The sequence below is a fragment of the Otolemur garnettii genome, unplaced genomic scaffold, assembly GCF_000181295.1.
Source record: "Otolemur garnettii isolate 467f Iridium unplaced genomic scaffold, OtoGar3 scaffold00208, whole genome shotgun sequence".
Lineage (NCBI taxonomy): Eukaryota > Metazoa > Chordata > Mammalia > Primates > Galagidae > Otolemur > Otolemur garnettii.
The window spans coordinates 1,709,893-1,736,375 of record NW_003852603.1 but is presented as its reverse complement, the minus strand read 5'-3'; the positions used below and the strand labels follow the sequence as shown (position 1 = coordinate 1,736,375).

At 46.1% G+C, this 26,483-nt stretch overlaps 1 protein-coding gene across 1 annotated transcript in view; it reads right to left on the bottom strand.

The window, feature by feature from the left end:
• Positions 1–92: 92 nt before the first annotated feature.
• Positions 93–26,483, bottom strand: part of PCSK2 (proprotein convertase subtilisin/kexin type 2) — a 255,234-nt gene continuing 228,843 nt past the window's right edge. The window contains exons 9-12 of the mRNA XM_012812406.1: positions 21,926–22,141; positions 19,801–19,901; positions 10,278–10,505; positions 93–579 (exon numbers count right to left, since the gene is read on the bottom strand). Of these exons, the coding sequence (XP_012667860.1) occupies positions 93–579; positions 10,278–10,505; positions 19,801–19,901; positions 21,926–22,141 (1,032 nt within the window). The remainder of the gene's footprint in view (positions 580–10,277; positions 10,506–19,800; positions 19,902–21,925; positions 22,142–26,483) is intronic.

The window sequence follows — 26,483 nt, the reverse complement described above, 5'->3', positions numbered from 1 at the left end:
GCGTGGGTGACAGTAATCGCTAGGTGCCTGCCAGGAACGTGGAGGAGGACGGAGGCAGAGGCGGGAGGAGGGCGGCGGGGCGGGGCGCGGCGCTAGTTCTCTCTCAGGATGCTTTTCAGGCTTCTCTCCACGGCCTCGTCCAGCTCCTCCTCCAGCTCTTCCTTCTTGGACATGGCCAGCTTGGACTGGTAATCCCTCACCACCTGGTCGATGTAGGGGGCGCTCTGCGTGCCGTGCAGCATCAGGGTCCACTCCTTCAGCACGCCCTTCTGGGGGGCGCTGCCCACAAAGCCCAGCTCCAGGGTCCAGGTTCCCCGGGCGTCTTCCCCCCACGTGTGGGTGGTCATGAAAGGCCACTTGTCAAAGCCCACCTTGGAGTCGTCATCCCGTGGACGCCGGCTCAGCAGGATGGACTTGGTGCCCATGGGGGAGGTCATGTTGATGTTCAGGTCCCCCCTCCTGGTGGCGTTGACTGTGATGACGGCTTGGACGTGCTCCAGGTAGCGGACGAAGTTTTCCTTGCCCTCGCATGCGTCCGTCGTGAGGGTCAGCACCAACTTGCCAGTGGGTGGTATTTTCCTGAGGGCACAGGGAGGAGGAGTTAGGGTAAGCGATGGGGGCTGCGTCCCACGAGGGGTTTTGAAAGCAGCTTTGGGTAGCAGAAAGAGCAGGGGCTTTGGGGATAATCCGACAGACCTGTGCCAGCCCCCCACACTGAGTGTCCTGAGTTCTGCAGCTGCAGCCCCTACCCTGACCACCTCCGACCATAGGCTCCAGCATCTCTCAGCTTTTCTCTGGAGCTGCCACCTCCCCCCATCCCCCACCTTATTCCCCACCCTGGCATCATGGGGGCTTGCTCCAACTGTGTGCAGGGGAATCCAAAGGATTTAATCTTTCAGGGGCAACGCCCCACCACTGATTGATAGGATGCAGTAGATAAATATGCCTTGGTGTCCCTTTTTCTCCAGGGCACAATTCAGTGTCCCCACAGGAGGATTGAGCCCAGCTGCCCCAGTGACCCCTGGCTTGTCAGGACCTCCTTTATTGGCTTTCCCCCACTTCCCCGTCCCACACTTCCTCATTTGTATGTCCTGGGACCATCTCCCAAAAGACTGTCAGCACTGAAGTCCTGTTTCGGGGTGGACTTTTGGGGCAGGACCTCATAATGACTTTCTTTTAAAGTCCTAGGTACTTGGTAAATGAAAGTGATTGCTAATGTGATTTTTATTACTACAGTTTAAAAGAGTTGACATTGGGTAAAGTCATTCAAGTGGAAGACAGTCCTATGAAGGGTCAGGGGACTTTGGGGGTTTCTTTGGCCACAGAGTTGGGGCCCATGGGGGCTGCTCCTAAGCATCCCCTAAGCCATCTCTCCTTACAATTTCCTTTCTGGAGACTTTCTTCTGCCAACAGGAGTAGCTCAGAGGTTCTTCCACCAGAAAGGTAATGAAAGAAACTGCATTTGAGGATTTCAGGGTATAATGGAAAGACTACTGACTTTGGGAAACCTATTTGGATGAGAATTCTGCCCCTTTGCTTACTGCTTAGGAGAGCTTGGGCAAAGCATTTAAGTACCTGACATTTCACTGTTATTGTTGGGGGTTCTTGTGAGGTTAACTAAAACCATGAATGAAGACACCAAAGCATAATTCCTAGCACACGGTACCAGGCTCCCTTTCCTGGCCCATTGCCTGTGCTAATATCCCAGCCCCACATGGTTTTTATTTTGGAGCATAAACTGGTGGGGTTTTTTTTTTGTTTTTTGTTTGGTTTTTTGAGACTTAGTCTCCTTAGTCTCCCTGGGTAGAGTGCTGTGGCATCACAACTCACAGCAACCTCAAACTCTTGGGCTTAAGTGATTCTCTCGCCTCAGCCTCCCGAGTAGCTGGGACTACAGGCGCCCACTACAACGCCTAGCTATTTTTTGGTTGTATTTATCATTGTTTGGCAGGCCTGGGCTGGGTTCGAACCCACCAGCTCTTCTGTATGTGGCTGGTGCCCTAGCCACTGAGCTACAGGCTCTGAGCCAACTGGTGGTTATTTTTAAAGACACATCTTGTAGAGGACACCTACAAAAAGATACTGGCTGCACACCCAGCTTGGTTCTGCATTGCCCTTGGCATAACCAAGGTCATGACCTAGCTTGGTGAAGATTATGCTGTAGCTCATTCATAAAGGCGATACTCTTCCCAGGAAATTTACAAGGAGTGCTGTGTGACCTGCCTGGGCAACACATGCTGAGTGATGTATGGGGCACCCATTCTTGTGAAGACCTAGTGGTGGGTGGGAGTAGTGGTCTTTCTGTTTCCAGGCTCTGGGGAAATCACCCAATTTGGAGAAGAGCAGGTATGAAGCCAACCTTGGAGGTCAGGGCATGGAGGGTCATGAGTGGATCTCTCAAAGAAGATGCTGTTTATTCAGAACAGGGTCAGAAACATAATAGGTGAGTTGATAAATGATTTAAGAATTGCTTGGGCTACAGCCCACAGATGGACAGCTGTGTGAATCTTAGACTACATGGGTCTAGCTGTGGGCAAGCATTTGAACAGCCTGAGCCTCATTTTCCTTACCTGTACAATGGGCTATTAATTCTATTCTTACCTTGGAGAGTTGCTGTGAAGATAAAATATTACATATATGTATATACACTCTGGAATGTCCAGAACCTCAGGGACTGAGAGAAACGGCACATTCTCCTCTGGATCTTCCATGCAGAGAGGCGGGCAGGTATAGAAAGGGGGCTTCCCTTCTGGAGTTGAGCCAGAGGGGCTTCAAAACCCTTTGAGATGGGGATAACAGAGACTGGCAACAGAACAGACCTGAGTTCTGTGTTGACTGTGCAGGCCTGGACTATGGAATTCCAAGCCTGTAGTTCAGGCCTTCTTGAAACATTCAAGAAAGAAATTTACAAGCTGATGACTGGAGGCTGTTACTTTGAATATAAGCATTCTAGATATTATAAAACACCACTCACTGATAATTTGTCCAACACAATGGTCACCGTGACCTTAAGGATTCAGCCTTCCTTGTCTCCTGGTTCCTTCCTGCCCATACTGAATCCCTCCCTTCCTTCCAATTCCTCCTGAAAAGCTTCCCCTCTATAAAACTTGTACTGAAGCCCCCTTCTCAAGCTCTGCTTCCAGGCAAACCAACTAAAACAGTTGTTATCTGTCTCTAGAGAAGAGCGATTAGAAATGAATAGCCACATCCCTCTGCACAGCCTCTGAGGCCTGGTGACCAGATTTGTGCCGCTGTGTACAGAACATGGGTCTCATTCCATCTTGTGAATTCAGTCATTCTCACTTCTTTTGCTTTCTTTGAAAAGCCCTGGAGACTCTGATAAGAACACCATGCAGAGAACCTTGGGGGCATTCAGGGAGCTAGACCTGGGCTGGGGACCACTTTGATGTTCAGGATATAGCAGAAGAGTCTGAGATTCAATCCTAAGAAATAGCCTCATTGGCAGAACCAGGAGGGCTGGTGAATCCTGCCCGTCTGTGTTAGTCTCCGCAGCTGCTGTCCCAGGAACCCCATAGGGAGTAGGGGGCATGAGAGGCAAAGACAAAGGGAGGGGCAGTGACAGCAAGGCTGACAGAGGAGACCAGGACTTGGGCCATGCATTACCCAGTCTCACTTAATGAGCGCTGTGCATTTGTGAGACAGGGTATAAAGGGAGAGATGGCAGGAGGCTGAGAAAAATATTAGAATTTTAGGGCGGCACCTATGGCTCAAGGAGTAGGGTGCCGACCCCATATACTGGAGGTGGTGGGTTCAAACCCAACCCTGGCCAAAAACTGCCAAAGGAAAAAAAAAAAAATTAGAATTTTACCCTGTGCCTTGGGAAGCTGATGGGAACAGACACACTAGTGTTAAGTATCTCAAAGGTTCTAGAAGCCTTGGACACTGAGGAGCGTGCAGAGGTCACAGGCTGTGACAAGTACCCTGGGGAGTCTGGTTTGCTTAGGGCAGTGCAGGAACTGCCCACTAGGATCACTCCCCAGATCCCTGCCCTGCCTGTGAACTGCTCACTCTGCGGCACTGGGTCCCCTGAGAGAGGACACACATGACTGGACTCTTCTGGGAATGTTAAGTTACTAAGAAATTAAATTAAAAGCCTGAATGAATTCCAGAGGCTGTAAGTATGGCGGGAAAGGAGACCACCATTCCCTCCTCTCACAGGTAGGGTTTTTGGTGGAGGTCAGAGCATCTGGGGGAGCAGCACAGGGATGATACTCGCCAGGAGTGTCTCCCTGACTTCCAGGTTTGCTCACTTGTATTTTCTGATTTTCCTGCAGTGCAGTGACCATATATTGCTGTTACCAGAAGAAAAATGATCTTATTCTTATTTTAAAGGGAAAAGGAGATACGTGCGTAGGGATAGACAATTTATAAGAAGGTTAAAACAGGAGATGGCTGTGGAACCAGATGAGGCTCTGCAGAGATTCTTTAAATCCGTGAATTTTCAACTGGTGTGCCGTGAGAGGATCTTAGGTGTGCCTCAAAAGTTTTAAAGATCATTAAATTATTTTCAAAAGAAGTTCAAAGCACAGTAAGTATATTCTTTTTCTTTTTGGTCAACGTGACTTAAGTATGATGCACAAGTTTAACTATAGGTTCAAGTGTGCTGTGAGATAAAAAAGTTTGATAAATACTGCTTTAAATAGTTACACGGTGTTAGTTCCCAGGCCATGTTCTGGAACTTACTGGCTGCAGAAAAGGAGGCGTGAACCAAGAGGTTTAAGAGCTCCTCTCTGACCTTTTAGAAATGATACACAAAAGTCTATAAAAGGCACACTTAGGGGCTTGGGGCAGATTGTGACTTAATTTTATTGCATATCATTGCAAGGATTCAATTGCCCGGTGCCTAGAAATAGGTGTTGCTTTCTGGGACACTCTGGGGGATGCTGTTGTGTTATGAATCCTCAACTATATGATAGTTTTGAAGCTGTGATTGTTTTGCCGGAACAATCACAGTAGCAATAATAATAGCCACTCTTTCTTGAGTGCCTAAAATGCCTGCTTATGTGGCAGTCATGTGAGAATATGAAGGAGGAGGCTGTTGTGAGGTGGAACCAAGCCAGGTGGGCATGAACTCACACAGGAAGACATGGCAGCTTGGGAGGGCTGGTCCACCGTGACCCAGCAGGCTCCGGACAGCACCTTCACCATTTGCTGCCTTGCTGCTTCTGGTGCTCATACCAGGGTTTGACCTTTATTTCCCAGTTCACTTACAATTTGGAGTGGGATCACACGTTTTGCCACAGCCTTAAAGGAGAGAATTGAGCAGTCTGGGGTGCAGAGGGCTGGGGGGCTCATTCTGTGCTGGCTGAGTGGCAGGCCCAGTTGGCTCTGCTCACCCTGCGTGGCTGGAGCAGCTGCTCATAGCCAGTTGTATTTTTCCTTCTGATTTTAGCTGAGCACCCTTTACTATCTCTCTTGATCAAGTGTCTTTAGAAAATTGCTTTTCAAATCGACTCTTTCTCTAGGAAGATTAAGGCTGAGGAAACCCACAACCTGACAATTGCCACTCACTGCCTGCAGTGTGGATGTGCATCTCCTAGGACTTGGGAGTTGCCAAGGCTGCTGATCCCTCTCCCCCAGCCCCCTGAGAGCGTGCTTCATGGTGATTGGGCTGCCTCTGCTGAGCTGCACAGCCAGCCCTAGTGTTGCCCACCACCCCTTGTCCAGTCTCTGAGCTCGCCAACCAATGTACCTGCCCTAGACCTGACACTGCATCTGAGAATAAGTTCAGGTGTGGGGGTGGACGAGAGACCTGTGGGCACTGAGCGACACAGAGCTCTTCCAACCAGGGTGGGGCCCCTGCTCCGAGTTTGCTGGTCCTGTTGCCATCATTTAGACGTTTTTCTGGTGCTCAGGTGACACTGGCTAAATACATTCATTCATTCTCTCATTCATTCAAAAAGTACTTCTCATGTGTCTACTAAGTGGCTGGCACTGTTCTAGGTGCTGGGGACACACCAGTGAACATGGCAGACAAGCCCCTTTTCTTGTAGAGGGCTCACCTGAGTTCGTGTTGATTAGCTCTCTGGTTCCCTTTCATTGAAACATTGCACTGATCTTAGATAAGGCCCTTTGTTAGCTGTGAGAAGTTGGGATGATCACATCTCTAGGCCTCTGATTCCTAAAAAGATGGACGTGGACAGCCTTATTTCCAGGGCTCCCTCTGGCTCCAGATTCCACATTTATGTGGATTATGACAGAATGCTAAGCATATTCAAACACGCGGAGATAAACTGTGGTTCATCTCAGCATCTGTCCTCCATCTCTTCTTCTCCTTCCTTCCCACAGTGCTCCGTGTCCGGTGCTATCTCAGAAAAGGTCTTTTATCGACATATACCTTGACTCAGGGGGCCACAGTGTGTTCCACGCTAATGTTTCCCTAAATACAGCACCGCTGGCACCATTCTGTTAATCGTGAGTTGTGAGTGTAGCCGTGCAGTTAAGTGTGGATGTTGCTCTAATTGCACTGACTGTAAGGGACGATGTGACACTCCACCGCTGGCAGAGTGTCTGCAAAGGTGCTGACCCTGTATGTCTTTCCCTCTTTGCATTGAGGGATGAACTTACAGGCTCCAGGGCCTGGTAGAGTGGGGAGGACAGCGGAGTCATTGGGTCTGTGAAGCAGGGCCACTGACTTTGTCTTTCTAAGCCTGCTCCCTCACCTGCAAATTGGGACTGGAATGCCCACCTCCTGGGATGAAATGAGACGGTGGGAGGAAGGTGCTAGACCATTCACCAGCCAAAAAAATTTCTTAGTAGCAGTTCTCAGTAGCCAACCAGGGTCATGTTTGGGCTCTGGGCTGCTGGTACTTTGATGCCACTAGCCACATGTGGCTGTTTATATTTAAATTAATAATTTAATTATTAATTAAATAATTAATATTTAGACTCAGTAGTAGTCCTCCCAGGGCCACCCTTGGGGCCACCACTAGCCACATGTGGCTGTTTGCATTTAAATTAATTAGAATGAAATCAAATGGAAACTTTAGTCCCTCGGTCACAATCATCAATCATCGCATTTCTAGTACTCAGTAGCCACAAGCTGCTGTATTGGATGGGTAGTGAGGGCATAGAACATTTTCACTGCCACAGAAAGTCTCTGTCCTTCAGATTTCTCAAGAAATTATTCTGGGCCAGGCAAGTTAGCTCACACCTGTCATCCTAGCACTCTGGGAAGCCAAGGCGAGAGGATCACTTGAGTTCAAGAGTTCGAGATCAGCTTGAGCAAAAGCCAGACCCTGTCTTTACTAAAAATAGAAAACTTATCCAGGTGTGGTGGTGGCACCTGTAGTCTCAGCTACTTGGGAGGCTGAGACAGAAGGATCACGTGAACCCAGGAGTCTGAGGTTGCTGTGAGCTAGGCTAATGCCAAAACACTGTAGCCTGGACAAAAGAGTGAGACTCTCTCTCTCAAAAAGGGAGAAATTACTCTGAACTCTAACAAGGGAAACAGAGTCATAGGTGGCCACTTAACATTGACTTTGGGTATGATTAGTAATGGTGAGCAGAGTGTAGCCTTAAATCCCCCAGTCTCATCTCTCTGTTCAGTCACTCCCAAGAGATATCACAGACTTCAGTAATGACGGGGCCTCCAGAACAGCAGTTATGGGATGGGGTCCACCTACTAGGTGGGTGTTTCAGAGTCTCCAGAGGAGTGTTTATTGGAAAAAGTCCCCCAGGCCTACTCTCCTCCAGTGGGTCATTGAGATGCCACCTGTGAGGAGTCAGAGAGTCTGGGCTCAAGTCCCAGTTCAGCTGCTGAGTAGTTGGGTGGCTTTTTCCTAGCCTGTCCTCATCTCTGATGACACTGCAGAGCTCATAGCAGGGCTGCTCTAATACAGGGCCTAATGGAGGGCCTGAGGGCGCAGTAGGAGCTGATGAAGGCCTTGTGAAATCATGGCCTGGTTCATGGGAAAAACCACGCAGCCTTGTAGTCATCCACCTGCTAGGAGTTCAGTGAGTAAGGACACAACAGGGATGGTCACCAGTGGGAACAGCTCATTCATAGAAGGATGCATGCCCAGGATAGACGCTGGCCCATGGATAACACCTATGGGACAATGCTTACCCATAGAAGCTGGCCAGTGGCAGGACACTCGACCACGGGAGGATGGTGGCCTGTGGGAGCAGGTGCACCCCAGGGTGCAGCCTTGGCAATTTGAGAATCAGGTAATTATTTCATTAGAAATTCTAGGTGATCATTATGAGTCTTTTTTTCACAAGTGTGAACTAGGAGTGTTTAAATTTACAGATGAGAGGGAGAGGCAAAGTTCATTTATTACGTGCCTGCTGTGTGCCAACTTTACTCTTGAGTGTTGCCAAAATCTCCAGAGACATTCCCTCCACTTTACTGGTGAGGAAAGAGGGAAGAGCCTCTTATTTTGAGTCCATTAGGAAAGAATTCATCGTTAACTCTACATGTCAATTTTCACTAACCCATAATGGAAACTTAGCTTCTCTTCCGATTATGAATGGATGACAAAAAAGCAGAGCGGCATTAGTGCTTCCTCAGACTTTGTCGTCAACGAGCCTGGCGATTTTCAGATCCCATTACTCTTATTCCTGGTGTCCTGCAGTAGCATCTTGTTGCCATCACTGCTCTGAGATGGTCTCAGCCATTAGATTTACCACTAGAGCTTTTCACTTAATGTGTTGATAGAAAGGGCACATGTTACGGAACATAAGGTTGTTTCTAAAAACATTTTTGTAACTGGTTTTTAATATATGTATAATTAGCCTCCTTCATTATCCTATGTATTTTATCTAATGAATTTTAAAAAATGTTATCCTGAGATGGGGTCCAGAGATTTCGCCTTCCTGACAAAGGAGGACGGGGTAGAAAGGTTGAGGATTGCTAAACTAGCGGGTCAGAGAGGGCAGAAGTCTGGGGCAGTCAGGATGTGAATTCTGGTCTGGGTAGCTCACTACAAAGCTGCAGAGAGCCTAGGACTGGAGGAAAATGCAGAGTGGGGTAGAATCTGAGAAGGGCTCAGGTCAGACTCAGTGAAATCAGGCTGGGGCAGGGAGGTCTCATCACTGTTTAAACGACATGAGCCACAGCGGTGTATTCTCACAGTGAGTCTTACAGCAGTGAGAATGAAGTAGCTACTCTGCACGACATAACTTGGTGCATCTCACAGACTGATGTGGAGTGAAAGAAACCAGATGCTAAAGCCATATCCTGTGATTCTACTTAAAGTCCAAGAACTGGCAAAACTAATCTATGGTGACAGGGATAAAAGCAGCAGTTGTCTACGACAGGGTATGTGCACAAACTGGAGGGGCCACCAGGAATCTTTCTGGGTTGATGGAATAGTCCATCACTTGTTTGGGATTTATGAAAACTCAAATAATACACTTCATTTCTCTGTATTTATGGCATATAAATAATACCTTGATGATAATAATGATAAGAATTGCTATCTCCATCTTACCGATGGGCCAGTGAGGATAGAGAGAAATTAAATAGAGAAGAATCCTATTGATCAACCCATTCGTCATGACGGGGAAGCCAGAAGGGAATTAGATGCCCTTGGACAACCCAGTGGTTTCTGTGTGGGGCACCCCTCGCTCAGATCCTTCCATGTGGCAGCAGTCCACCTCAGTCAGAATAAAACCAAGTCCCTACATTGTCCCACAAACAGAATGAACAAATAAATTGTGCTATAGTCCCACATTGGATCGACTAGTCTCCCAGTGAGAATAAACCACAAGTACACACTAAACATGGTCGAATCTCACAAACACAATTCTGAGCAAAAGAATCTAAATATAAAGAGAACATGGTGTACAATTCTGCTTCTGTTGAGTATAGAATAGGCAGAACCAGCCAGGGAGTTAGAAATAAGAAGAATGGTTCCCCAGGAGGGCGATGATGATGGCAGGGACACAGGGGACCCATCCAGGTATTAGTCATGTTCTGTTCACTGACCTGGGTACTGGCTGCATTGGCTGATTTGTGCACTTAAAAATAATGGCATTGGCCCCTGAGACTGTGAAGGCTCACACCCCAAAGTAGAGGCTCTGAGGTACAGAGTTGCGTTCTATAATAGCAGCCCCTGGAGTTGTGCAACTGGCTCTACAGCTCTGCCTGAAAGCCGGTTGCCACAGATCCAATCCAGCACATTCCCTTGACAGGGACAGGGATCCACAGAGGGGTCCCACTAGTCCTCCTATCCATGGACAGGGATATTGCTGCCAGTGCCATGGTGCCATCTCATGTGGACATACATCAGAAGGGCCCTGCCCCCACTTACTCAGGGTCCTGCACGGAGCCTCCCACACAGTGGAATCTCTCTGGCACGGTTTTCCAGTCTTTGGCCATTTTCACCATGGCGCCTGCATCAAGGACGCCATAGCCAAAGAGGTGATTAAACTCCAGGCCGACCCCATTCCTCCGCCACTGATGGACCTCATCATGAAGCTGGTTCCGTTTGGAGGTGAGCACAGTCAGATGCTGCATGTCTCGCCATGTCAGGCCCAGGCTGAGAGCAAAGGGTGGGCAAGAGAGGGAGAGAGACACAATGTCTGAGATCAATAACACCCAGGACACACACCCCTTGTAAGGTTTTGGAATATCTATGCACCCCTGATTCAGTGAAGGAGGAGTTCATGACTATCTAATTGGAACCATTAGACATGTCAATTAAAAAAAAAATCTTTCTTTCTTTTTTTGAGACAGAGCCTCAAGCTATCGCCCTGGGTAGAGTGCTGTGGCATCACAGCTCACAGCAACCTCCTACTCCTGGGCTTAAGTGATTCTCTTGCCTCAGCCTCCCAAGTAGCTGGGACTACAGGCACCCACCACAATGCCCGGCTTTTTTTTTTTTTTTTATTATATTTGTCGTCGTTTGGTTGGCCTGGGCTGGTGTATGTGGCTGGTGCCTTAGCTGCTTAAGCTACAAGCACCGAGCCAAAATCTTAACTTAAATAAATTTATTTCAAAAGAGCATTCTAACACACTCACTGGAATGGCTAAAATGAAAAAGACTGACAATACCAACTGTTGATGAAGACATGGAGCAACTAGAACTCATGTACTTTGCTGATGAGTATATAAATGATTATTGTACTTTGCCAACCAGTGTGCAAATGATAGTTGTACTTTGCTGATGAGCACATAAATGATTGTTGCACTTTTCAGGTGAGTGTGTAAATGATTGCAACCACTTTGGAAAACTGACTGTATCATCTAAGGTTGTCCATATGCCTAAGCTATGGCCCAGAAATTCCATTCTTAGGTGTATACCTGATAAAATGTGCATCTGTTCCCCAGACCTGTGTACTAGAACACTCATAGCCCCAAATGCCCATCCACAGTAGAATCAATTGAGGTATAACTTACGAGTATGGGATACTATACATGGATGAAAATGAATGGACTATAGCTGCCCTAAATGATATGGACTATAGCTGTAAACTCTTAACTACAGCATTGACATGAAGAAGCCAAACAGAAAAGAGAATATACTATATGACTCTGTTTATTGAGGCATAAAATTAGGAGCTACTAATCTATGCTGTTAGAAGTCAGAGTAGTGGTTATTCTTGGGGATAGTGACTGGAAGGGGACACAGGGAGCTTCTGGGGGCTGGCTGCGCTGTTTCTTGGTCTGGGTTCTGGATACATGGGTGTGTTCCATTATTGAAAATGAGGCTATTAGTTCTTCAAGGATACAGAAAATATCTGTAGCATATTTATACCCCAGTGCCCAGGATAAGCCTTGGCACACTCTTCAGGGAATAAACTCGTCTGTCTGTTGTAACTATTTTTGGAAACTAGTGTCTACTGCTATTCATTGTCTGTGTTTTTTAAATGGTAGGCTGTGGCTTGTTTGTGGGCTAGGAAATCAGCTTATTGTACCCAATAAGGTCATCCACCCAAGCTACATGTGAGAATCTCCCAGTGGGGGTGGTGGTGTTTAAAAGCTCACTGCTCACCCCTCATCCCAGACCAAGTAATCAGAATCACTGGGAATAAGACTGAGGCCTTGGAAATTGCTGACTCTTTGCAGATGATTCCAGCAGATAGCCACAGTTGAGAGCCAGAGATTTAATGGGTGGCACTATTGTTACAAAGTGAATGGACTAGAACCAAAAAGAACAAACGTGTACACTGTGTGTGATGTGGGAAACTATTCTTTCATGAGATATTGGGTGTGTGCTGGTCTGTACTGCAAAACTTATTACTCAGAAACTTGGCCAAACCCTGCACTATGATTCTTTTTAGAAGCCAAACAATTCAAAAGATAGATAGCAACAGCATAACTTATCTGATACAATTTCAGCTCATGCAAAGTTCATTGGTTTGCAGATTTGAATCAGAGTCAAGAGCTCTAATGGTCTTGAAATGTAGACCTTCTTTTAAGGAGAAAGTTCCAAGGAAGGTCAATGCTTATTTGAGGAGATTCAGAACATGTCATGGACACATGGTCCCCCGGGGACTGGGGAGAATGGTGTGAAAGTTCCTGATGCTGATTATGGCCAAAAGCTCCGTGTTTTTGCTGGGATGGGATTGTGTATTTATTAATTTTAGAAGTGTTGACAAGTGATCTGAGGGCAGGCTGGCAGGTTTCTCCTTTCTCATTTTTGGCATGAAAATGTGCTGTGCTTCCCAATGCCGGAGAAGCACTTCCTCAAATGTCTCTCCACAGGTTGGTTCTCATGGGGTCTGGGAGTGAGGGGAGGGGAGGGAAGAGGATGGGAGGGGGAAGGAGAGCAAGTGTCAGAACAAGGAACTCCTCACTTCTGTGGTAAATGGAAGTGTAGTCATACCGCGATGTATTTGAGCTTGTGACATTGTTGGACCAACTATTTGCATATGTTTTAAAAGTAAAACTGGGTCCTTGCTAATTCCTCCTTCTGAGCAATTTCAGAACTGACAGAATATACTATTGTGTAAAATAGTTATTTGGTCAACCTGCTTTAAGCTTTACTCCAACTTAGTAGCTCAAGAATCACAGGTGCTAGTTATCAAATAATAAAAAAAAATTTACAGAGAATCTAAGTGATAAAGGTCACTGTGTTGGAAGCTCTTGGACAAGCAATGTGACATGTTCTTTCCTGTTCTCAGTGTTTTTTTTTTTTTTTTTTGAGACAGTCTCATTTTGTCACCCTTGGTAGAGCACTGTGGCATTGCAGCTCACAGCAACCTCAAACTCTTGGGCTTGAGCAATTCTTTTGCCTCAGCCTGCCAAGGGGCTGGGACTACAGGTGACCATCACACACCCAGCTATTTTTTGGTTGCAGTTGTCTTTGTTGTTTGGCGGGCCCGGGCCGGGCTTGAACCCTCCAGCTTCATCGTATGTGGCCGGCACCCTAATCACTAAGCTACAGGCGCCAAGCCCCCTGTTCTTGAATGTTTCGTATGATAGTCAGGAAAACGAGACACAGACGTGTGAGAAGGATCCGCACAATGACGTGATTCCACGGATGGCATCGTGCACCTCCCACACCCAGGCACTGTGCTGATTCCGGGCGCGTCCTACGGGGGTCCCTGCCCTCAATGAGCCTCAGGGGACAGATGGACAACTCAGTATTGAAAACGGAAGGGCTGTCAGGATGGGGGAGCTGAGGCTGCTGAGGGAGCCGTCAGTAGAGCTCCGTGTTATCCCAGTCAGGGGGTTCTCACTGTGGTCCGCAAACCCCCATGTCAGAACCACTTGAATACTAGTGACATAGGTGGATTCCTGGGGTTCTCCCAAGTCAATATCTTGGAGGTCATGGGCCTGAGAATTCACATTTGAGGTAACTCTGCATAGTGATGTTTGGGAACATCGGTCTAAGATAGTGACAGAGGTTCTGATTCCACAGACTCATTGAGTGTCTGGTATTTTCAGCATGTGGCCAAGCTTGAGTGAACCTAGTCTAGAAGAGTGTCCCTTACTTCTTTTCCCTTATTTTTTTATTTTATTTTATTTTTTTTAGAGACAGAATCTCACCTTGTTATCCTCGGTAGAGTGCCGTGGCTTCGTAGCTCACAGCAACCTTGGACTTAGGTGATTCTCTTGTCTCAGCTTCTGGAGTAGCTGGGACTATAGGTGCCTGCCACAACACCCGGCTATTTTTTTTGTTGCAGTTTGGCTGGGGCTGAGTTTGAACCCACTATCCTTGATATGTGGGGCTGGTGCCCTACTCACTGAGCCACAGGCGCCGCCCAGAGTCTCCCTTACTTCTTGAACAGTTCTGGGCGTGCTTATGAAAAATGCAGTTTCCCAGGCACTCCCCTGGAGATTCTGGCTTTGGATTTGAGGTGAGCTTGGGTATCTATATCTATGTTTTTAATTAGCATCAGGAAATGTGAGAAACTGACGTAGAGGTCAGCTGGGATCTCTTAGGAAGTGGCTGACTACAAACCTGACTTCCGACAGGACAGATCAGTGTCTCCTGTTCATGAGGACTTTCCCTCACTGTTCTCTTTCGGAGCACATCCTTCCATTTACAGCATCAGGTTCCCCTGAATCCAATGAACATTTTCCCCCTAATTATCAAGGCATAAAGGGAATTTAAGGCGAGCAAATGCATCTTTAGAGAAGTTGAAAACTAAAATGTTTTGAAGATGTTGCAGTTTTAAGATTGGAGGCATGACTTCTACTAACATATGGTAAATTCTAGAAGCCAACAGGAGACTTTTAATCCCTTTATTTATTGGATCTGATTTCTATTTGAACAAGGTAAAGTGGGTGAACCAGAGTAAGTTGTTTCATTTCATCCATAAGAAATGACTACAGTAGTAAAAGGTCCATTTGTTTTCTTTCATCTGTAAAATTCTGAGTCTATTCTCTACACTCTGAATTATGTCTAGTCTGAAAAAAACGTGTATTTGTGAATCCAGTGGGAGTTTTCTCCACTGCCTTTGTTTGCCCACCTCCTACGAACAGCCAGGAGAACTACAGGTTACACGACCCCCTGGTGTCTCTGTGGTGTGGAAATCTCATATCAAAGAAATTTAAAACTGATTTTGAGCAGCGTATTTGAGGAAGAAGAGCCAAGTCATTCATACCCTGTGGCCCGCGGCCCTGGCCAAAATGAGCAGTGAGCTCCTCAGGCAAGATGGAGGCTACAGCGAGGCTGAGGAAAGATCCCTGCATTGGAACCCAGGAACCCTGAGGTTTAAATGTATTTGTGTGAATTTGGACAGATTACTTTAGCAACCTGAATTTCAGCCTTCATATCTTTAAAATGTGTATAAGGCCTTAGAGGTTTGTTGCAGGTTATAAAAGTAGATCATGTATGTAAAATACTTAATAATAGTGGTGGACACTGAATAAGGAGTTTATTATTAACTAAGATCTATCTCATTAAAGAAATTAAAGAAAGTTAGAAGGGAATAGACACTATTTCACTAAGTATTGGTCACAATATTTCAGAGTATGTAAATGAAGGTTTTCAACCTTAAAGTGACCACATATCTAGTTAAGATAATAAGCTCTTCTAAAGAAATAATATTTCTGAAGCAGAGCTGTGATATTTCAGGAAGTCATTTGAACCTCATTGATGATCTAACTTTTTGTATTTTGCAGATAAACGATAGAGATTCAGAGAAGGTGAGTGATTGCCCACTTAGGTGCTGGAAGACACTAGCAGTTGTCTTTCCTCCACGTCTAGCTTTTTCCCTTCCTTATTAAGAAAAGGCTAATTTTATTCAGAACAACAATGTCTCTGCCATAAAACTTCATTTCCCTTGCAGTGTTGGGTGCGCAGTGACAGCTCTGGCCAATGAGAAATAAGAGAAGCCACTGGGTGGGCCTGCCTGGAAAGCCTCTAAAAATGGCTGACTCAGCTGGTGGTCTTTTTTGCCCTTTGCTTTTACCCTTTTCCTGCCTGAAATGTATCATGATTCCTGGAGCTCCAGCACATCTACGGAACATGAAAATGCAGAGCAGAAAGCTAGAAGGAGCTAGAAGGAGACATTGGCACCCCGAGTCCAGACCTGGGTCCTTATCTCTTTATTATCTTTCACATGACAGAAAACAACAACAACAACAACAAACCCTTGTTGTTGTAGTTTACCTATTATTATTAGATTTCCTGTTTCATGTAGACAAAGTCAATCTTGACCTAATACCAACATCTAATCAGAGAAGGCGTCCAGCCACCCACCCTCTGCACAACTTTCACAAAAAGCCATTGCCTTATTGGTAGTCCATGCACCCCAGTTCCCAACCAGCGACAGGCTGGTTGCTTAAGTATTCCCCAGGAACAAGGACTGCAAAGGCAGGTTCCTGGGCTACTCATCCCTAGGGATTTGTACATAGTGAGTCTTGGTGGGATTTGGGAATCAACCTTTTTGAAAACTCCCCAATGCTCTCGGCTTCACTAATTATGAGGGAAATGCAAGTTAAAACTGTAATGTGATCCCATTGCACACTCCTAAGAGTGAGCTCAGATGTAGAAGACTAGCAGCACCAACTTTTGGCAAGGATGTGGAGCAAGTGTCCCTCTCGAGTACTGTTCGAGGTAGGGTCAGTGGGTACCCCCACTTTGCCAAACTATTTGGCAGCATCCCCTAGAGCTGTACGTATGTGCACCCATGACTCGACATTTCCACTCCCTAGTGTGCGCCCAAGAGAAATGCATCCATACGTTTATTAAAAGACATGTACAGAACATTCATAGCAATGTCACTCGTTATAGCCCCAGCGTGAAAACAATCCAAACATCCATTCATACAATGAAGTGATAGTCAATAATGAGAACGAATGATCTGGAACTACATACACAACATGGAGGAATCTCTCAGATAGAATGTTGAACAAAAATTTCCCTATTGCTACTTAGGAAGCACTCTGTTTCTTGGTTTGGGTGCTGGTTGCATGGGTCTGGTCATTTTGGGAAAATGTTATGGAGCTATAACCCAATGATTTTCTTTGTATATGTTATACTTCAGCAAAGAGTTTACATTAAAAATCCATCCCCTGGAAGGAAGGCAGTTTTGGAAAAGTTGTTCCAGTCCAGCACATGGTTCACTTTATTCTGGAGGATTCTCCTGAGCCCCCAATTTTCTCCTTAGGAAATCTACTGCTCAGACCTAGCTCAGTTCTCTAGAACCACACAGAAAGCTCTGTGTCCTATGAGAGAAAGCTAAACATTTGAAGGTGGCAATCACCCCCACCAAAGAAATGTTTTTAATTTCTGTAATATTGGTCACACTGGGAGATGTGAACAATATCCTCTGTGACTCAAGTGGAAATTTTCAAGCACTGGGCAGAAAATCACCTTATGAGACTAAACTACAAAGTAACTGGCCAGAAGAGAGAAATAGTTTCCTTTTTCTTTTTTCCTCCCTTGGAGTCATGGGGTGGAGATACGTATTTTCTTACTTTTAAGCTCCTAATGTTCAGACATTTAGACAGAGTAATCTGTCTACTGTATTCAGAGTGCTTTGGGTTTTCCTTTTGGACCTTGGGGTAGGAAACAGTCCTTGACTGCTGTCCTGTCACTGATGACTCCTGGTTGCCTTATCTCAACAAGGAGATGAACCGTAGGGACTATTCTCGGGAGGGCCTCTCCCTCCTCCTCCATCTAGGCTCTCTCTTGGGGCTATTTTATCCTGACCAGTGGTTTTTACTTTTAGCTACTGGAGCCACTTTGCCTATAGGGACAGAAAGCCAGAGGTGCCTTGGAATTTATTTCCCCAGAGTGGCCTTTAGTCAATGACTAGCTACCAGAAGAATGTGATATCCCTGCTCCCTTGATTGAGGTTGAAAAACTCTGAGGCATAATTTGTACTCCAGAGCTCCTACAGGATAGGACCTCCTATTCTGAGGTCAGAATTCCTCTTAAAATTCACCCTTGCTAAGATTCTTACCCATCCCTAAGTCCCTTCCCCTGCCTCATTATGGGTCTTTCCTGGGAGGCCTTCCTTAATAAATCACTTGCACCAAAATCTTATCTCAGGGTCTGCTTCCAACCTCAGGAGGTTGGTGTTTTTTTTTTTTCAGTTTTTGGCTGGGGCTCGGTTTGAACCTGCCACCTCCGGCATATGGGGCCAGCACCCTACTCCTTTGAGCTACAGGTGCTGCCCAGGAGGTTGGTGTTTTGAAGAATTTTAGGATTAGCTTCTGTGATGGGCTTGACCCACCTCTTGCCAGGTATTATGTTTTTTCTTCTTTTGTTAACAAAGAACATTAAATTCATGACCATCACTCCAAAAACAGAGTGTGCTAAGTGGTGCCTGCATTCCTTTTTTGTACATAGGAGCTAGCAGAATGGTGAATCATCGAGGCAGAGCCATGAATCTGCTCAGGGATCTAGCAGCCTTGCTCCACCACTCTGATTTATTCAAGTTGTCCTGTTGTATACATATGGGCATGAACAAGAGGTCTTCTGCTTTCCAAAATCCCAGGAGACTAAGTCAAGCCAAAGTCTCTTTTGCTTTCTGGGTTGAATGGAGACCAGAAACCCTTCTTTTTTTGGAGCGCTCCCTGGCCCTGTGAGGCTCAGCGGTAGGTGATAGGCTTCTCTCTGTCTCCTCCCATCTGCAGTGAGCAAACTGGCTCAGACTCTGGGGCCCACTCAGGCCTGAGATGAACAGTTTCCTCTTTAGAAGTGCACATTATGTGTAAATAAATTTTGGTTTCTATTTTCAATAGGGCAGAGGTCTCAAAGATTAATAGTTAATCTTTGGTCAGTGTCTGTCTCTTGGTGTCCTAAATTTTCCACCCAACTTTTGTTAGAAAAATCAAAGTTTAGACTGGTCCAAAGGAAGGAGACAGTCTCCATTTGGGGTCTTATGTGTAAAAGGAGGATAATCATGTCTTTTCTCTTTGAATACAGAGGTTAGACTAGATAATCTTTTGAAGTCCCTTCCTATTCTACAGCCAACACCTGCCTCCTTTGCAAATTAGAAAACACACTGCACATGTGGAGAGAGACAAGCAGGGCTGCCTAGACATTGATGCTAGAAGCTACAGTTGCCTAGCAACTGCTGACAGGGATGGGGAGCTCAACTCCCCCTCCCCAGGGGCCTGAATCCAGCTTCTGAGAGGTTGCCAGGTGCTGCAATCTCTGACAGCTCCATACCAGCTGACATTGACACTCACACCACGTGCACTGTGTCTGAAGCCCACATGTCCTTTCCTTGAATATAAGGCCAGCCTCTGGCATCACTAAGAGAAGTTACAGTCACAGGTGCTCCACTGAGGCACCACGCCAAGGTGTGTCCAGCAGTAACAGGATGAGGCCCTTCTGCAGGATGGTGAGAACATAGGGATGGTCTCCTCTTACCTATAGCTTGGAAGGTTTCCCAGGAAAGCCCATATCTTGGTCTACATTGTGTGACTTTGCTCACCTTGTTTCAGTGTTAAAAAGTGAATTTACTTTGTGAATTAACAGACCTCAAGTAGGAACACCCTGTTCACATGTTCCGAGATACCTTGCTAGATACTCAGCTTGGTCATTAGATTTTCCTTCATTTGGCCAATTGTGTTACTAGAGTAAAATTGTCAAGGGATACACAGAGGATAAAGGGGTGGATTCTATGAATGAAGAAATATCTATGTGGCCCTATTCAGTATCTGAGTAAGTTGCTGGTATGTGCTGCTGGGTGTTGAAGTCCTATGCTCTCCCAGGGATGGTTTTATGGTGTGTGTGTGTGTGTGTGTGTGCGCGCGCGCACGTGTGTGTGCGCACATATGTGTATCATAGAAATGCCCATCAGAGTTCCTTGGCCTTGACTGTCCATAGGCTGTCACATCTGTGGACACCTGCTGTGTGGGTGGAGAGACACATGTTGGTCTACACTGCAGAGTTGGCTCCGCGCCCAGAGCTATAAACATACTTAGCCTCCAAAGCCAGTGCAAACACGCCCGCTGCCTCGGGAGCAGCCGCAGATGTCCCAGAATGCCTCAGAGTGCAGTTGCCATATAAATCTGTGGTCGCCTGGAAGGGAAGATATTGAGTAATGAGTGAATAAGTCACACTATTTGGAACCTCTGAACACTGTGGAGCAGGGGGTTATGTAATTTCTTTTATTTAAACTGTGCCTTGTTCTGAAGATTACAATGAAGATAAAGATAAACTTTGCATTCATATACTTGTCTCTTTTGCCATAAATCTCATCTGAGCTTCCTAGTAGCCCATGTAAAAAGGACATGTAATAAGCTGTAGTTACAGTGTCCACTAAGTAAGTTGATTGCTCAAAGAAGCCTCTCTGTACAGGGACTAGAGAGAACTTTATTTCCTAAATCCTAAAAGGAGACACTATGAAGTAGAAAGTGCTAAGTCAGTGTCACCACCGTGGTTTTGTTGCTCTGGGACTGGCCCGTGGGAAGGCCAAGGGCCACTGCCTCAGCATTTCTTGCCCTTCATGAAGGAAAGGCTGGCATTCCCAAGGAGGAAAGAATAGAAGCGTTCAGCTAAAGTCTCATAGAAAGACAAGCTAGTAAAAGGAAGTATTTCTCTACATCTCAAATCCGTGGAGTGATTCTGAGACATGTGGGTATCACTCCATCACTTTAATATAGCAGGGAGACTGATAAACTGAGTTTTAAAGACCTTTCACAGAGAGAGGAATCTCATTTTCAATGTTTGTGAGAGCCAGAGTTTTCTTTAAAATCATGTATGAACCACAGGAATTCTTCCTCTTCCTCCGACTGTGGGATCCTAAAGAGAGTCTATTTATTTTAAAGGAACAAAGTATCAGGAAAGTTTAAGGGCATCTGTTGAGCAAAATTACATTATTCACAGGAAACTCAAGGGCCTTCCTCAGCCCAAATAGAAAGACAGTCATGGGTAAGGATTGAGGACAAAGTTCCACCACTGGGAGGCCCTTGCGCCAGGGAGGGGAGTCTCTAGGGACAGGAGTGAAGCTTCACACACAGAGCAGCCTGCGGCCTCCCTGACCCGCCCTGTCTGCTTTACTTGTTTCCCTTTCTGCACAGACAGCCTGTAAGACACGAAGGGGAAAAGCTCCCTCTGCTTGCTCCCTAAGACTAAGGGGGAACCCAGGAGGGGTCATGGTAGGGACAGGCTGTTAGGGTCTGTATCTTTTGTAGGTAAAGGGTTTCTCTCCTTTACACAGGAGCCTGGCCATCTTGCCACAGTGGGAGCCCAGATGTGAATCTGGGGTCAAAACAGTAGATGGTAAAAAACGTTTTCTTCTGAGTGCCTGACCCTCCCTCTCTGGAGAAGCCCTGGGAGGTGGCTGGTTGGTTAGGACGCAGTTCATACCTGACGACTGAACCACATAATACATTCCAGGTTGACATGTGAGTAAGGAAGCAGAGAGAAGAAAAGGTCCAAAAAAGTTCATTATGCCCTACAGGTGACATACTTCTAAGGGGCCTGGAAAATTCACCATTTGACCTCGTTGCCAAGGAGGGAAGGAAGATAGTTTTTGATCAGAAACGAACAACAAATGGCCTAAATTTATATTTATGTTTTTTAAATCATGGATTCATTTAAAAAAGATAAAAAATTACAACTTTTTTCTTGAGAAAAATACATGTGCCCAAATTTAGGGGGCTTATGGACCCCTCTATGAAAAGTCCATTCATAGATACTGTTTTTTTAATTCCTATAATACATTGACTGGTTCTTGGTGTCGTGGTGTCAGTGAGTTAGTTATAATAACTATATGAATTCCTTATTCTTGTAAGTGATGTTATGGGTAAACTTCTTGATAAACCAGACTTCAGCATTACTTGTAATCCAAAACAGTAAATGAGAAAATATACAGAAAGTGAGCGGAAAGGAGTCATGGCTATTCCTGCTTCCAACTTGCAAATGACAGGTCTCAACTTTGTAAGAAAGCATGATTGGGCGTGGAGAGATGGTTTACACCCCCAGAACCTGGCTAACTCTGAGGGAAGGGAGGGGCGCAGTGTCGGAGTCTCCAGTGTCCCATCCCATCACAGAGGGGCAGTGGCCACCAGCGAATGAGGACAGAAAATGGCCACACTCACCACGCCGGCCTCAGGGTTCCTTTTCCTCCCATTGCTGAAGGTGGAGGCCAGGGTGGAGGAGCAGCTCTCGTCGTACAAGGCGGTCCTGCCGTCGTTGATGGCTGAGTTGATGGAGATGGTCCACATGCTAGAGGCGTAGCCATCACAGTTGCAGTCATCGTAGCTGCCCCCATCTCCGGATGCCCACACGTAGATGCTGCCTTTGCCACCACGTCCCTGGAGGAGCAGGGAAGATGCTGCCACCAACTCCACTCCATGTGTGGGAGACAGGGTGGGGGAGGAGTCGACGTGGGTCCCAGACCAGGGAAGGCTCCGCCCCGGAGGTCCTCAGCAGCTGAACGTTATGACTAGATGTGATTTTTAATGGGGTTGGAGGCCATATCCTCTGGCAGGACACCCTGGAGGACTTTTCTTCAGAGAGGTTATTAATATAAAAAGTCACCTGAATTTGCAATTTAAACTGGGGATAATGGGGTAGGAAAATCAGGAAGAATAGCCTTAAAATTTACAAATGAACTGTGAAAAAGTATAGAAAGGAAAATGAGAAGCAGGAGAGGACTGGCCCCACCCTGGGTGGCTGAGGGAGAGAGGTGTGGTGACAGTTGTCATTCCATTCTTATGTATCCTTGTGTATGTGACACCTCAGTAAAAATGTAAACATCTGTATTCTTAGCTACATGAGATAGAAAGATATTTATAGTGGATATATACCTTTTATTTTAAATAGTTATACATATCATATATAAATTTACATATATAACACGTGGATACACTTACACCAAAATATGTAAAAGTCTTACATATATGTGTGTATACATATATATTTTCGTTTTTTGTCCAATTGGATCATTCTAGAATCTTTTTAAACACATTATTATGACATTTTACTTGTGTAAAGGAACACCAAATATAGGAAGAATGTCTAATGTGATCAAGTAAAACACACAGATTTGTAAGCATGGTAGTTATTACTGACTTCTGATTAGTGTACGTAGCAAGCTTTGTCATAAGTACCTATAGTTAACATCATGCTTGTGTTCAAACCCTGTTCTTGATGTTTTTTTTGGAAATCTTTTCTTTTTCTTTCCCCTATCTTCTGTGAGTATTCTTCTCTCTCCCCGGATTGGGCCATTCCTTTCTTTCTTCCCACTTTCTCACCCTAGGCACTGGGTCTGTGTGGCCCAGAGGAGAGCAGCTGGCTGCAGGGAAGGGGGGGATGAGGTTGGGGTGGGCCACAGGTGTGCAACCTCCACCCGCTCCTCAGTCTGGCTCAGTGCCTCTCTACAGAGAGAAGACAGGAAACAGTGGCAGAGAAACTCTGTCCCTGTGCAACTATCAGGAGTCCACAGTCCCAACTCAGTGTGGTTAAAGGTGGAGAAACCAGGAGGAAGAGAGACAACTGGATTATTTCCAAGGTCTCTCTGCCTCCTGACATTTCCGACAGGTGACATTTTCAATTGCTTCTAACAGGGCTAGGAGTTAATTAGCCTGTGATTGATTGAATCGATAAGTCAACAAATATTTATTCAGCCACTAGCTGGGAACTGTCCTCAGAGTCTTGGTAAATCTATTGGGAAAAACTCCACCAAAACAAAGAGCTGCTCTCAAAAACCAGGACAGAGAGAGAAACAGATCATTCCTGCAGCTGGTGCAGAGAATCACACTCTCAGACAGACACATCTTTGGGCTCAGTGTCAAGAAATGCACTTCAGATGTGAATCAGGATGGGTGAGGCTGACCATCTGTGGAACTTTCCCCTGAACTAGTCCACACATGGGCTACTAGTGAGATGAATCAAGCTTTGCTGAAAGGAAATCAATTCTAAACTGTTCTCATCTTGGTATGGAGGTATGATTGATCGTGACCCTAATGTTTCGTGATTCCCTGTATCCGTGCCTTTTGCAAGGTGACTTTGCAGTCCCACCTGTCAAGAGGAGAAGTCAATTTCCTGCCCTAGAATCCAAGCTGCCTTTAGCCAACAGAATATAGCGGAAAGTGATTCTGTGCCAAGACCAAGCAGAGGTCCCAAGAAGTTCTGTGTACTGTGGTCTCTCTCAGAACTCCTTCACACAATGAGAATAAACGCGGGTTAGCCTCCTGTTGGAGAGAGACACATACTCCAGTCAAATTCACTGCCTCTGCTGCCAGCTCCCAGGCACGGGAGGGAGGCCATCCTAGGCCAGTCAGTCTTTAGCTCACCTTCCAGCTGGCCACAGAAGCATGAATGAGGCCCTGGAGATTAGCCAAGGCTGGTCTAGACCAGCAAGACAACCCACATGACCTTAGACCCATGAGCAACATTAAACAGTGATTATTTTAAGCTACTGAGTTTGGGGGCAGTTTGTTTGCAGACAGTTCACTGATGCACATGGCAACTACCAGCCTGTTTCTGATCAGTAAGCAGTAAACATTAATTTTGTATCGCACTATCAGACTTGCCCACAAGAATACTTTCTTTTCTAGGAATATTAAATTTCGTTTTCTCGAAGTCAGATAGAATGCATGAGGCAATAAAACTTACATTCTTGCTTCCAGTGACTGGCTTTTCACACAAAACAGTCTTTGGTTTCTGGAGAAGATGGGCTGGTGAGGAGAAAACAGTGTTTCTGGGGACAGAAATGACGGGGACAGGCCATCTACAAAAGGAGTGGGAGATGGGATGGGGCTGTTAGCGGCGTGCCCTGCTGTTGTGATTTGAGTGTATGTGTCCCCTCAAAATTCCTATGTAGGAACCTGAGACCCAATGTGATGTGTTAAGAGGTGAGTCCTCTAGGAGGTGAGTAAGTCATGAGGATTCTGCTCTCATGAATGAGATTAGTGTCTTTATAAAAGGGCTCCAGCGAAGTAGGTAGGTCCCTTTTTGCCCCTCTACCATGTGTGGACAGTGTTTGTCCCCGCTGGAGGGTGAGGCAGCAGGGCACCACCTGGAAGCAGAGAGCAAGCCTTCACCAGACACCGAACCTGCCAGTGGCCCCTGCATTGTGTGAAATACCTTCTCCTCTTTATAAATTACTCAGTCTGTGGTATTTTGTAATAGCAACATGAACTGGTTAAGATACACATTTTCTTGTTACAATGATGTCCTGAGATCCAATTCTGTTCCTCAGCTTCACTTGAACAGGAGCTGGGCAGAAAATGAGGCAGAACATGTGACACCCACACCCAAAGGATAACCAGTTAAAGACGCAATGCAAGGGACTACGGCTGAGAATCAGAGTAGGCATTTCTATGGCACCTACTGTATGCCAGGCATTACCCTACTTACACATCACCCTGTTGGAGCCCCACAGCAGCCCTCCATGATAGCACCATTTTTACCCCAGCCCACAAAAGGAATAAAATACTGAGGAAGAAACTCAGCAAACTAAAAAAAAAAAAAAAAAAAAAGCTTTGAAATTCAATGAACTCTGTGAAGGGAGGGCCACAGATGAAGACTTGACTCGGTGGAAACACACGCGGCCAGGTTCACGAATGCAAAGACACCACCGCAGACAAGTCCATTGTTCCTATGTTTAGTTATGTACAAGTCTAACATGATCCCAATAAATACAGAGGACAGAATCGATGGAGATTCAGTAAGGCACACTAGGAAGAGGTGGTAAAGAAGAGTCCCAAACCCAAACGCAGTGTAGGAGGTCACCCAGAGACTAGGAGCTCTCAGACCCGGGAGCTGGAGGATGGAGGGGGCTACGACCGCGAGTCTGCAGTGGCGGGAGCCGGACTGCAGGGGGCGCGGTCTCCGCCCTTACACTGCTGCGCATGCTCAGGGAATGGCTGTCACCGGCTTATGCTCTTACCCCGCCGTAACTGTCCTCTTGCTTTTTTTCTTTGCTTTTTTTTAAGAGGGGGAGTGCATTTAGGCGTTAGGGCCAATGTGGGCCTTATCGAATAGAACCATCCTGCCCAGGAAGGAATGAGTGCGCCAATCCCCACCCCACCGTGAACCCTTAAACTCCTGCCCCCGCTTTAAGCCACGGGCTGACTTCTTTTTCAAACAGCCGGCTGGAACCCAGGTGAATAAAGGCCGCGTTGCCCACACAGAACCCGGACTCCACTTCCTTCGTTCATGTCTTATTTTCTGCTCTTGACCTCTCATTAGGTGAAATTAAATAAGTGGGACAACTGCACTTTGAATCGTCTTCGAGTCCCCCAGTCTTTTGAAGTTTAGCGAGAGTAACATTTCTCAAAAGTTTTCATCAGAAGAAAAATTTTCACCTGGGTACTAGGGATGGTGCTTAACCTCGCTCCTTCTCAACCGCAGGGGCGTGTTGGGGACATTCTGGGTGGTTACAACTCTGTGCATGCGCGACGCGTTTTACTGGCATCTTGTGGGTGCAGGCCAGTGATACTCCTAAATGTTACAACTACAAGGCAGCCTACTCACTCCCTAACAGAATTTTCTTGACCACAATGTCAAATAGCGCTCTGGCTGAGAAACTGATGGCAAAGGGCAGTGAATTAATTGGAACCTGCTGGGTTTAAGGGCGTGACCTAAAAGCCTTTCACAAGCCCAAGCCTTCTTTTTCTTCTTCTTCTTCTTCTTCTTTTTTTTTTTTTT